At 38.3% G+C, this 14,244-nt stretch overlaps 1 protein-coding gene across 2 annotated transcripts in view; it reads right to left on the bottom strand.

Moving 5' to 3' along the window:
• The window catches only part of VAV3 (vav guanine nucleotide exchange factor 3), a 293,077-nt gene that overhangs the window by 50,468 nt on the left and 228,365 nt on the right, over positions 1-14,244 (bottom strand). For both annotated transcript variants that reach the window (XM_016159794.2, XM_016159795.2), the window contains exon 20: positions 5,041-5,177. In XM_016159794.2, coding sequence (XP_016015280.1) covers positions 5,041-5,177 — 137 coding nt within the window. The remainder of the gene's footprint in view (positions 1-5,040; positions 5,178-14,244) is intronic.

Genomic DNA, 14,244 nt, shown 5'->3' with positions numbered 1-14,244 from the left:
CAATATACCAAAATTTGTGAGACGATAAAAATAGTACTTAGAAATTTATAATGCTAAATGCCTATATTAGAAAAATAAAGTTCTCAAATCAGTAAGTAAATACTCTACCTTAAGAAACTAGAAAAATAAGAGCAAATTAAACCCAAAATAAAGAGAAGGAAGCAATAACCAGACCAGCATAGAAATTGATAAATAGGAAACAATAAAACAGTAAAGAACCAATGAAACCAAAAGCTGGCTCTATAAAATCATCAATAAAATTCATTATCATCTAGTTAGACTGACCAGAAAAGAGAGAGAGAGAGAGAGAGAGAGACAGAGACAGAGAGAGAGACAGAGACAGAGACAGAGAGAGACAGAGAGACAGAGAGAAACAGAGAGAGACAGAGAGACAGAGAGACAGAGAGACAGACAGACTCACACACAAATTACCAATATCAGAAATAAGAGAGGTGAGAGACGACACCACTACAGATTCGACACACAACTACCAAAACTCACTCAAAAAGAAATAGATAACCTGGATAGCTGCAGATTTATTAAGGAAGTTGAATTTGTAATTTTAAAAAAATCTTCCTGTATATGAAACTCCAAGCCCAGATAGCTTCCCTGGTAAATTCTACAAAAAAAAACTTCGGGAAGAAAAAGTGCTGATTCTATAGAAACTCATTCAGAAATTTTAAGAGAATGGGAGTGTTCCCAATAGTTCTCATTCTTTGAGTATTAAACTATTACCAAATCCAGACGAAGACATTACAAGAAATTTAAAATGACAATACACAAAAAAGAACAATATATCATTACCAGTTGGGATTTATCTCAAGAAATAAAGATTTGTTTGACATCTGAAAATCGATAATTTACCATATGAACAAACTAAAAAATAAAAATGATGAAATCATTTCAATGGGTAGAGAAAGAGGATTTTGACAAACTCCAACATGCATTACTGATAAAAATATTTATTAGCAAGCTAGAATTAGAAGAGATTGTCCTCAACAGGGTAAAAAGTTTTTATGAAAAACTACAGATAACATCATACCTAACAGGAGAGGACTTCCCCCATAAGATCAGGAATAAAGCAAGAACATACTCTTTTACTGCTTCTTTTCAACATTTTACTGGAATTTCTAGCTAATGCCACCAGTAAGCGAAAGACATGAAGGCATTCCAATTGAAAAGGAAGAAGTAAAACTGTTTATTCTTTGACAACATGATTGTCTATATTAAAAAATTTGCTGGAATCTATTTTTAAAAGCTACTAGAAAGTATTAGTTTAACAAAGTTGCAGGATAAAAGATCAATTTACAAAAATCAATTGTATTTCTATATATTTAGCAATGAACATTAGATATTGAAAATATTAAATTAAAAAATTTAAAACTATCATTTACACTCATTATCAAATGCAATGTGAAATTATAGATAAATATGTCCTTAATCTGAAAACTACAGAACATTGCTGATAAATTCAATGGAGAGATATACCATGTTCAGTGTTCAGAAGACTCAATATTGTTAAGTTGTCAAGTCTCCCATATTGATCTACAATTCAACACAATCCCAATCAAAATCCCAGCAAGCTTTGATTAGTGCAATTGTCAAGATGATTCTAAAATTTATAAAAAATGTAAATATCCAAAATATCTTTGGAAAAAGAAAAAAGTTTGGAAAACTAAACACTGATTTTAAGATATTATTAGCTGCGACCATCAAAACTGTATTAGTATAAAGATGGAGAAAGAGATAAGCAGAACAGAATAGAGTCCAGAAACAGAGCTACACACATGTGAACAAATGATTTCATACAAAGTGCAAAGGGAATCCAGTGGAGAAATGACTGTCTTTTCAATAAATGGTGCTGGAACACATGGCTATCCATATGCAAAAACAAAAAAACATTATTCTTTCCATATACAAAAATAACTCAAAAGGGATCATAAATTTAAGTGGAAAACCTAAAACTATAAAACTTCTAGAAGAAAATACAGAAGAAAGAAAATACAGGAGAACATCTTTGTAACTTGGGGGTAGGCAAAGTTTTCTTAGACACAATGCCTATAGCATGATCCCTCAAGGAACAAAGTAACAAACTGAACTACATCAAAAGTAAAAACTTTTCCTTTACATATAACACTGTTAAGATAATAAAAAGGCAAGCACAGCCTAAGGTAAAATATATGTAAATAATGTATTTTGTTAAGGACCTGTATGCAAAATATATAAAGTACTATCAAAACTCAGTAATAAGAAAATACATACTCATTTAAAAATTTTGAAACAATATCTGAAAAAGCACTTTATCAGCAATGACATAGGTGTGGTAAATAATCACCTGAAAAGAGGTTCAATGTCAATCAGTCATTAGGGAAATGCAAATCAAAACTATGATATAGCACTATACACTCGTTAGAACAAGTAAAATTTAAAAGGCTGACCATACCCCAGTGTTGGTGAGGATATAGAGCAGCCAGAACTGTCATACACATCCATAGTCAAATCTCTTAGAAAAATGGTTTGGTAGTCTCTCAAAAAGTTAAACATATTTCTACATATGATCCGCCATTCCCCTGTCAGTATTTACCTAAGAAAAACGAAAGCATATGTCCATACAAAGACTTATACTTGAATGTTCATAGAAGTTTTAATTCTAATAGCCAAAAACTGTTAATAATCTGAAAGTCTATTAACAGGCTAATAAACTGTGCTATATCTCTACATAGAATAATCAGTAATAAAATGAAAGAACTTATTTCACTCAGCATAATGTCCTCCAATTTCTTCTATGGTTCTTCCTTTTGTAAGTCTGAATAATATTTAATTGTATGTATGCACCACATTTACTTTATCCATTTGTCCATTGATAAGACATTTAGGTTGCTTCTATGTCTTGACTCTTATATGAGGAATCTAAAATAGTCCAACTCATAGAAACAGAGAACAGAATGGTGGTTTCCAGAAGCTGGAGGAAGAGGGATTAGTCAACGGGTACCAAGTTTCAGCTATGTAAGATGAATAAGTCCCAGAGACCTACTATATATCATAGAGTCTATAGGTACTAATACTGTATTATATATTTAAAAATTTGCTAAGATGGTAAGCTTTCTTGTCACACACACAAAATAAACAGAGAAGATGGGAAGAAATTTTTTAAGGTGATGGATATGTTTATGGCAAAAATTATGATGATGGTTTCAAGGATGTATACTTATCTTCAACCTCATCAAATTGCATACATTACATATGCACAGCTTTTTGTATATCAAGCATACCTCAATAAAGCGGTTTAAAAAAACTAAGAAAGAACTATTATTACACACAGCAACATGATTAGATCTCAAGATAATTATGTTGAGTAAAAGAAGCCATACAAAAAAGAACATATACTATATATGACGTACTGTATACAATTCTAAAAAAATGTAAACTCATTTATAGTCTGAAAGCAGAATAGTGGTTGCCTGGGGACGGAAGAGGGACAACAGTCAGGGACATGAGGGAGAGATTATAAAGGACACACAAAAATTTGGGGGACTGATTTTGTCGTCTTAATGGTAGCAATGGTTTCGCTTGTATATACATGTGTCAAAACTTCTCAACTGTACACTTTTAAGGTGTGCAGTTTATTATATATCTCAAAACTGGTTTTTTAAACAGTGGTGTCAGAGCTCCAAGTAGGAATAGTTTCCGCAGGAGACCGCATCATGAACCGACGTGAGGAAGGAGGAACAGAGTGGAGAACACTCTCTCAAGAAGCTTGGCTTTGGGAATGCGGTAGGGAGAGGATCAGAGGGAGTGAAGGAGGGGAAGACTGGTGTAATCAGACAAAAGGCTGGGCTACGCGTGTTCTAAGCTGGGAGGAGCTTGAGCGTATCTATGTATGTGTGTACACACACACACACACACACACACACGCTATAGAAAAGGAGTCAGGTAAGAGAATGAAGTTGAAAATGCAGGGGTCAAGAGCCAGCTGTTGAAATATGGCATGGAAAATCCAAGAAGAAAGATAAATCTTGAATAAGACGTGTCTTGGGGGTACAGATGCAGGTATGGGTCGGGAGAGGCAAGAGTGGACCGAAGAGTGAGTAGGCCTTCAGTCTGTCGTTCTCACTTTTGGGGGGAAGGATGAGACATGAGAGGAATAGGATACTTAAGAAGAATGGTGGAGTTCTGGAAAAGTCATTGGCTACAGCAACTGCAGTATGACTGAAGATAAATGTTCAATCTAGGAGCATTCTTCGGCAACAAGATGACAGACAATAAAACAGTTGTAAGCAAACAAAGTAGGTATTGTTTACACATGGAGTATCATCCAGCAGTCCTCTGCTACCTCTTTAACCCTTACCAAATTCCACTCACGTGCTACAGATTTTTAACAAACTTTATAAATTGTGTTGAAAAATATTTCATGCACATGAAAAAGAGGCTAATTTAATGAATAGCATTATTCTGCCATCCGGCTTTATCAAATCTTAACATTATGCCATATTCGCCTCATTTAACAAAATCCTTGAACCGACACGGGCTTACTGGACAAGAGAGATTTCAACGCCAGCCAGCAACAACGTGCTCACTTACTTTTCACATTTCATATATTTCATGACTAACACCAGAGAACTGCTGGGAACTTCGGGCAATACTGTGGGTAGGGACAAATCAAATATGGCCAGAAATGGCCACTGGCAAGCTAATTAGGTAGTTCCCCCTAAGTAAGCTGTAAATATATTAAAGCCATGCAAACTAGATCATATCTACAGGTCCTAGGTTTGGAAAAAAGTGCTCTCCCAAATTACGAATTTTTAATAAAAATGGTAATTATGATTCACAGCAGTGACACTGTTTTTCTTTAGTGTTCTAATACTCATTGCCACTTTTGCATTGGTAAAATGAGGAAGGTTAATAAAAAGTATCTTTTCCCGCATTGTGTAATATTTCTGAAGCTGAAAGCATGCAATCAGTCTCTAAAGAAAAGAGTTGTATTCTTTAAGAGGTAATAGGTCATTCATTGTATCTACAAAACTGTAATTTAGATCGTACCTGCCAAAACAGACTGTGTGCGTCTCCTCTCAGAAGTTCAACTGTATCCCCTGCCTGGATGTGTAACGGGGGTCCTTCATGAAGACCCGGGGGTGGCGTCCCGGTGTAGTTCCTAATGACTTGCATCTTTGGTAAACCTGAAAATAAGGAACACAACCTTTAGAACTGAGAAAATAACAATGTGTGAAGTCCAAGTGTACGTAAAAAAAAGAGCCATTATTAACAAGTTTTAACCAAGTAAATATTTGAAGTCACTACAACGGAATGTCACTCACCCTTCTCATGATTTGAGATGGTAATGCCACGAGACACATATGCATCCCATGATCCCTCACATGCTTTTCCTCTCCCTCGCCATCCAAGCTATTTTTAGTTGAAAAAATATTTCTCTTTCAGCTGATGCTTGCTTCATAAAAAACAGATCACGTACAGTTTAATGGAAAAGAATCAATTTTTTCATCAACTCTATCCTTTCTGCCTATTACTTTCCTCTTGGGCATTGGCTGATTTCATCACTAAGGCAGCTCACCCTTTCTGTGTACGTATCACATTGCCCAGTATACGGCTCATATCTTAAGGTTATCTTTGTAATTCAAAAGCAAATATGTGATGGATGTGCCACTGCAATACTTAAGACATTTATATGGAGAAATTCTTGAGGCTCGAATTTAGGCTTGCAAAACAGACCCAACAAAGGGGGCATGTCTAAGCCAATAACAGCAACAATACTTGAAATACAGATCCATTCCCTTTTCTTTGTATTTCTTTGAAGTTGCGACAAAGGCCTTCATTTAATATTTCATTTTTGAGAGCAGCAGCTTCAATTGCACGTGGGCTGTGGGCCTAATTGCACCAATATTGCCACAAATGGACAACCCCACGGTCACCTTTTCATTTGGAGGTGACACTGTTCCCTCCTATGAGAGAGGTCACCCATAAACATGACATTTACCGCATATTCAGGAACTTAAGTCATTGCTAATTACACTTCGAGACTTCTTATTCTAGTAAGTGCCCCTGGTGAGGTGTACCTGGCTGAAAATGCTGCACAAAATACAGAAAGGAGGATGTCGCTGAGTTCTAAATGTCCAGGTTGCCTACAAAAGACCCATACCCACAGGAAATGCTCCGGCAAACAGTATAATAAAGTCCTCAAAGATCATTTTCGATAGCTCCCCAAAGGGGAGAAAACAAGTTTTGTAAGTTACACAGAACTGAAAAATTTTAGTTAACATATTCTTATCAATCCAGTCAATCAGACAGCAGAAGGGCTAAAAAACAAAACGCTGCGCCCTTCGCGCCAATTTAGTTGCTGCAACTGCTGAGGCGTGTTACGAGTTTCCACCCACCTCTTCACTTCGGTTCTTGTGCCACAGGACCTGTGGGGGGATGGCTTTAATCCCACATCTTTCCTGGAGCGTTTCCCTACCAGATGTTATCAGGTGCAGCCCTTACACAACCAGCAGGCTTTGTTGTCCTTCCCAAAAACAACACTCGTCGGGAGAACTCTCCTCAGCAAAGTGTCTCTCAGACCTGCCCTTGGCACACTGCGAGTGCCTCAGGTAGAGAAAGAGCTTATTTTACACTTTCTGTGAGGTTCTTATTGTGAACTTGAAACGATATCTACATATCCTGTGCATACAACAGTTGATTTAGAAGTTCCATATATGGAAGGGGATGTAGTCCAAAGTAGAATTTCTGAGATGGAAGTCTGGTTTGCATGACAGTCACTCCATGGGTGGTGGGGGCAGGGCTGGCCCCAGTTTTACTAAATATTTCTAGAGCAAGAAAAGTATTTCATTCAGTCGGCTCCCTTGATAATTCTGTTTTTATGCCAATTTTTAAAACGAAGACTGAAGGCAAAAAAAAAGAAGAGTTTTTAAACCCATAAATCGCTGCTGTGGCCTCGAATAATGGGGCCAGTCGAGTGCTCAGAAGGACCCTGTCCTTCACTGCAGTTGTCTCTGTCACCAAGACCCACGGGACAAAACAGCAGTGCCGTGTGAGAAATGGTTGGAGACAGCAAGTTTTGTTCATTGCTAACACGCCCAAGTTAGTCATACTCAAGAAGAAATGGCTGAAAATGCACAGAGCACTTCGGGGGAAAATATTAAGTTCAATGACATTCTACCAACTAACCATAGATTAGAGATTAGAATATAGACTTCCCAAGCTGCATAAAAAGGCTGGAAGGCATGGAGCAAAGTTGCCTTCTTTGTCCTTTTTGATGAACTAGAATGCCCATAGCACATGGCCCAGTAAAACCATAACACTTAAATTGATAATAGTACATAAATATACTTTAGTCAAAAGTGAGACCTAATTAGTCTTAGGACTTACGTAGAAATAAGTAGTCTTCAGAATGATAGACTTGGTTTTTATAGTTTTGCCTATTTCTAATTTTTCCATTTACTCTAACTTTTCTGCTATTACTTTCTTCTCGGTCATAAGCTTCATTTGGGAAGGTGATCCAGCAACATGTAAGCATAGTGTATGTCGCTAACCTCATTCCTAAAGGAAAAATTATGCGACCTTTTCCAAGAATGATGGTTGAGTCCAGGTTGTAACCAAAAAAACATTGCCTGAATTCAAGCACGAGTGACTTACAAATTACAGCATGTACTTGACTCTCTGCTTTACTTCGTGGGATGAGGTATGTGTTTATAACATGATAAAATTCTTTTTTTTTTTTTTTTTTTTTGGTCATTCTTTAGGGTAATCTTCAGCAGCTATTTGTGATTGGTCGGCACTTCTCATTTCAGGATGATCTGTTGTCAGGGCTACAGAGGTCCAGGGATGAAAGGAAGAAAGCAAGGGCACCGAGACTTGATGGATTCGGACACTGTGCCCCTGGCCTCTGAAGCCGGCGTACTGCACCAATGCGATGAACGCTTGTTTCCCAAAAGGCCCCTTTACAGTCCTTTCTTTTATTAAAAAAGACACAGTAACGTTGCTAAGAAGGTGGATACGATCAGATTAACTGGTAGACAAAAATGCAATTAAAATAAGAAGAGAAGTGGGTTAAGTGTTGTGTCGGTAACTCAACCATCAGTATATGTGTTCAGACAACCTACTGCCACGGCGGGCATCGCACCTCATAAATGAGATCAAGAACGGAGGAGAAACTAGATTTACGGATGCTCCTATTTCGAATAGCCGTTTTGTGTTGATTTAGTGGATGTTTTCATCTCCCCTTGTAAAATATCCCCGACAGGGTTTTAACCTCTGTTTAAAAATGTCCAGGACAGAACATTCACTACACATCTCCATGGCGGCTCAGTCATGGCTGCATAGTTTGTGAACAAGCTATATCCGAAACTTACTCAAAATCTCTCTCTGTGTAACTTCTCTCCATTGTCCTGCCTCCTTCCATTTGGATTATGCTGAAGAAGGTAAATCTCCTTTTTTTTTTATAGATTAGCCTTTCAAAATCTATTCAGGCTTAAAAATCTCTAGTTCCTTTAAAAAAAAAAACTATGCATATTTTTCTTTGTTATCCACAGTTCAAGGAATTCTAAGATGCAAAACAGTATACAATCACAAAAGCAGAATGGCAATTGCCCTCACTAACACTGACCAATCAGAAATAAATAGCCAAAAGGTATTCTAAAAACTGATTTAAAAAATATAAATGCCATTATGGTATCAAGTCACAACTCACTGCAGAAAGCTGCTTCTTCCTCTTGGGTAAACACAGATCCAACAGCTTTTTACTTTGTTTAGGAATTGCATTTACAATGGATATGTTGGTACAGTTGCAGGGTTGCTCATCAAAATTTAAAAATTTATACTGCAACTATATGCAGACATTAAATTCAGAATAATCATATGTAGTTCCAACATTACAGTCAAGCAATCTTGGAAGTCCACAAAATTTCATGTAATCAATTATCTTTCTCTAAGGGAATATCATTAAAATGGCCAAGGCAAAATTAGATCTTCTGCCAAATATCTAGTTATTTTAGCTTGTTTTATTCTCTATGATAAAAGCTTTGCTATACAGCTAACTGTATCTTTAACATACAACTTCTGAACAATTTTCCCTTTAACTTTTGTTCATACTAGTAATTATGCTTAGTCTTAAATCAGACAAGGTCCCCAAGTCGGCCTTAGGCATGAAGAATTAACAAACGGAAGAATCAGCAATATTAAAATGACGATTATACTGTAGTAATAGTCACAGGGTTCTGGTTAAATAAAGCTGAAGCCAGTGTCATTCTGTGGAACATCAGAGTTTCCCAAAACAATACAGAAGTATTTTTAACAATGAAATTGGAAGCAAGATTTCCTTTCAAATCTGAATTCGATGTCACTAAGAGTGACATACGTCAAGAAATTTTAAGATGTGCTTTGAAAAAAAGAAAAGGAAAAAAAAAAGTTAATTCCAGGGAGAATCCTATTAGAAAGTCTGCCAGATAAAAACTATTTCACTGACAATTTTCACATAAACCCTCAACTTCAATGAACCTAGCCCACTGGACCAGTATTGACCACCGTGGCTGCCACCGGATAGATTGGTACCTACACATGATGCTGATTCTACCGCCCTGAGTGGTGCACTTCGTTAGGGTAACAACTGAGAGGAGAGAGCTGTGCACGAGATAAACGGGCTGCCAGTCCCGTGCTGGCCTTTCATCGCTGAGGTCTAATTTGAAATGTAAACACGGCCACATCAAAAAATTAAGCTTGTTAGTTTCACGAGATTTCAGAAGATGTAGTTGGTTTATCCTGGGAAACTGATCTCAAGCATAACATATTCGCTCAGCCCCTAAATGTCTTGAGCACTCCCTAAGTGCTGGGCCTGATGCTTCGAACACAGAGCAAGGGTGTTCGAACAACAAGTCTACGGTCCTCTGGATGGACCGGTGAACTCAAAGACAGCGACAGAATCGGGCGTGGGCTCTCGTCCAGTGGGAACTTTTTCGAAACATGCCTATCGATCAAAATTTCAGGGAATTCTTTTCTGGTAAGTCTTCTGTAGGAGCCTGAAATATGTATTTTGTTGTTGTTGTTGTTGTTGTTGTTTCTACAAGCTTCCAGGTGAGATTTGCAAATCCTAGCCAGGTTTGGGGATCACATGCTTGTGAGTCCGAGAGCAAGGCATCGCAACCAACATCCGCCACTTCCACACTCGCTTTGGAGGAAACTATAGTAAACAAGCGCTGCCTGACACTGTGCCAACTAAATCCTCTTTAAATTAACACTGGGCTCTTTGTGATACACGTTAATGATCTAACCATCAGGTCTGATGGCCAGGCTGAGCAGACCAAGCAGCTGGCAGGGCAGGGGGTCTGGGATGCTGGATGTTGGCCTTCCCCTGCCCACCACATCTTCTAGGGCTCTCTCCAACTAAGCAATGCTCTCTCATTCATTTGTTGGTCTTCACAGAGAAGCGAAAGGAGCCTTATAATGAAAACCATCTGTTACAACAGAAGCAGACAATTTGGTGGAAAAACAAACTGGTCTAAAAGAACTAATTGTTCACAGAGGAAACACTCTTCCATCAATTATTTCTAAAATTTTCACCCAGAGAAGGCTATTTTACTTTTAAAAATGATGATGAGTCAAATGAAGAAAATAACACTGTCATTGCTCGTATAAAAACAAGGAGCAGACAGACGCCTTCCTCCAACTTTATAAACACTGACTAAGCGCTCTTTGGCGCAACCTGTTGGAGGGTCAGTGTATCAAGGGTGAGAGGTATCAAGATGCCTTTGGAACTTTTGTTTCCATTTATGAGAAGGATCTTATAGACTACCAAATATAAAAGAACGATACGATGTCTGTAAAAATATAAAATTCCATGTGTTATTTAAAAATCCATGTAAATTTAACATTCTCTTCTATCGAATAAGTAGGTTTTAGTGAAAAACGAAAATGTTTCCCTAAAACACTGAAATGAGATCCAAGCTCTAGGAGAACGTGCCATGTGTTTGCCAGACCTCTGGAAGATGGGAGGGGTCCGGCTGGAGGAAGGCAGACTGAGCTACCTCAGCTTCTTCTCTGAGGATAGGAAAAAAACCACAGTTGCACAATTTCAAAGTAAGAGCATTATCACCTGGTCCAACCATCTCATTGTCTACCTATCACACTAAGAACCACAGAGGTGAATGAACTGTCAAGAGTCAAACAACTGGTTGGAGGCAGAAATAAAACTTGAGCCACGCTTCACTGACATCTAGGTCAGTCCTCCCAGCTGCAGACTAGCCTGTCTGCGGAATGTTCAGAGAACGAGGCTGTGGCAGAGAAGAGGTCACTTGATACCAAATGACATAGGTTTGGGGATCATGAATCCCTGCTGGGTATCCAGTGTTATCTTGGGGAGCCGGAGAAACAGAGGTAATATTTTCCATGGAGTGGTGAAAGGCTGAGAGGTCCCCAAGGAGGAAACAATAACCCCCACTGGTGAATTCTCAGGACAGAACCTCAAAGCTCCTCCACATACATACATACATACATAAATAAATGCTCTACTTGACAATCTATGGAACTGTCAGTGCCTGACACGTCCACATGCAGTTCTGTGACTCTGTTGGACAAGTGGCCACATGTCGTTCTTTCTATAAAAAGTTATAATCACTTAAACCACATCATTCTGTTTTTCTGACCACACCCGAGTGGATCACGGATGGTGACTAAGCCAAAAGTTGCAATAAAGAGGTGAAACACGTGAGACGGGGCGAAGGGGGTGGGGGGAGGGCGCTGAGGAGAAGCCTGAAGGGAGATGGGCTGACGGAGCAGCCTTCACTGGAGGAGCAGAAATACGATGATGGAATTTGCTCCCACAGAACACAAAAGCAGGAGGTGGATCTGGAAATCAGCAGGGAACTACGGTGTCTGAGTGCTGAGAAGAGACGCCAGGGATCCCTAGTTCCCAGAACTGCCGGTCCTGGAAGGGTCCCCTCGAGCCTGCTGTGCTTCTCCTTCACGGAGGGTACTGAGGTCTGGAGCGACTACTGAGAAGACTTCCTGGGCTGCTTTCTCTCACCATCCTCGCAGAAACCCCCAGCCCCAAAGAAACTGAGACTATTTCTTTCTTGCAACGAAAGCAAATCTTTTACAATCCAGTCCTAAAATAAGGTAAAGTAAAAGTGAAAATGATTAAGGGCACTTGGCAATAATCTAGTTTTCATTCTTTGTTCTATGACTGCATTTATTTATTCAACAAATATTTACAGATTATTCATGCGCAGGTGCTGGCCCGGGCACCTGGAATCCTGTCAGTGAGACTGGCAGGCTCCTCCTTCGTAAAGCTCATATTTTAGTGAAAAAGACAAACATAAAAATAAATGAAACAAATGTGATAATATTCTACACAAGTATTATAAAGAAGAATTTAGAAAACAGGTACTGGATTAGAGAGCGACCGAGGTGTGTGTGTGTGTGTGTTTGGCAGGGTGGGTTGGTTTCTTTAGGAGACGGTTATCAAGTCAAGTTTAAGACCTCAGGAGAGGCAGTAATCATTCGGGATGGGGGTGGGGGCAAGCTGAACAATATACATGAAGACTGCTCAGACCGACGTGAGCTTGAAGTACAAAAGAAAAAGAAAAATGGTCAGATACTGAATGAAAGCAAACGATAAAATTTAAAATCGATACGCACAGTCTTGAGGGTCTGACCCACTTCATTACTCTTTTGTATATACATCCTGTTGAATTATTTGAAACATATCACCCAGCTCACACCCCACTCAAGGAGGATAAAAATCTGAGACCCCCTCATTCCTTAAAACTCAAATATCACTTCTGCTAAGAAACCTATCGACGTCCTTTTCAGTGTGAATTAAGTGCCTTACACATATGCTCTCTTAGGTGTTCAAGCTTACGCTTCAATACCACTTACTGACCCCAAATTATTTAGTTAGTATAAAATATATACACTAGACCATAAATAAGCATCTTTCTATGGATAGTCTTTTTAGAGTTTATATATACTAGACTGTGACCAACTTGGTCACAAAGATTGTGTTCTAGATCTCAATGAACTCTTTTGGAAGAAATAAAAAGAAAAAGGTATCCTTCTCCCCTAATAGCCACCCTTCCAAATACACACACACACACACACACACACACACACACACACACACACACACACGCACACACTGGGTTACACCTCCAAAACAGCTCTCAAATCAACCATTTCTTCCCATCTTTATTTCTACCTCCCAGTATCTTTCATACTGACTTTCCTCATCCACTCTTACAAGGCTTAACTATCCCATACACAGCCACCTGAAAGACTTTTTCAAAATATAAATTATGTAATAGCATTCTACTGCTCATTTATTTTTTATTTTTAAAAGCCCCTTTATTGTTGGTGAATCATATTCCTTTTTTTTTTTATGGTGACATTAACAAAATCCAATAAGTTTCAAATATACAATTCAGTAGTAAGTCACATCTATTGTATCTCACTGTGTGTTCACCACCCATAGCTACATTTCCTTCTGTCCCATCTACCTCCTCCCTCCCCCCTCCCCTCTGGCAGCCACTAGCCTACTGGCCACCCATGAGTCTCTGTTTGCATTCTGTTTAAAATCCTTCGCACTGCACTTAGAATTACCCTGAACTCCTGGCCATTGCCTACAAAGACCATATAGTTCTGACCCCTGACAACTCCCAGTGTCACCTTGTTCCAGTCTTGCACTTGCTCACCGTTTTTCGTCACACCGACCTTTCTGTAGTTGCTTAACTGCCCTGAGCAAGTGGGTCCAGCCAAGACAGTCTATATTATGAACCTTAAGTTGTAATTCATATAGTTATTTGTTTACTTGTTATCTGTTTCCTCTGCTTTCCTTTTCTATATATTTGTACTGCCTAAATTCGTATGAAAAATATTTATTATTTTCATAATCGAATTTAGCTTTTAATAAAAATATTCAGATTTTATTGGACAAACTACCACTTTGCTACTTCTGACTTGCTTTTAAACTGTTTATTTGTGCTTTTACCTGTAACTATCAATATGCTACATGTAATTAAAGTTTGGCAGGAAATGAAATTATTTTTAATGCGCAAAATTGTTAATATATTTCTTAAAAGTCCTTAAAAATGACTCTCAATAATTTATGCTCATGCTGAATATCCTTTAAGTTAGAAGACTTGTACCATTTATGGAAAAAATCCTTGTTTATTCCTATACACTCGATTGCTTAATCAACATAAAAATAACACAAGTTCAAAACAGAAAGTAGCTTATGCTTTC

The sequence above is a fragment of the Rousettus aegyptiacus genome, unplaced genomic scaffold (genome assembly GCF_014176215.1).
Source record: "Rousettus aegyptiacus isolate mRouAeg1 unplaced genomic scaffold, mRouAeg1.p scaffold_m13_p_17, whole genome shotgun sequence".
Classification (NCBI taxonomy): Eukaryota; Metazoa; Chordata; class Mammalia; order Chiroptera; family Pteropodidae; genus Rousettus; species Rousettus aegyptiacus.
Note: the sequence above shows the minus strand (reverse complement) of the source record. Positions and strands in the feature narration are given on the sequence as shown.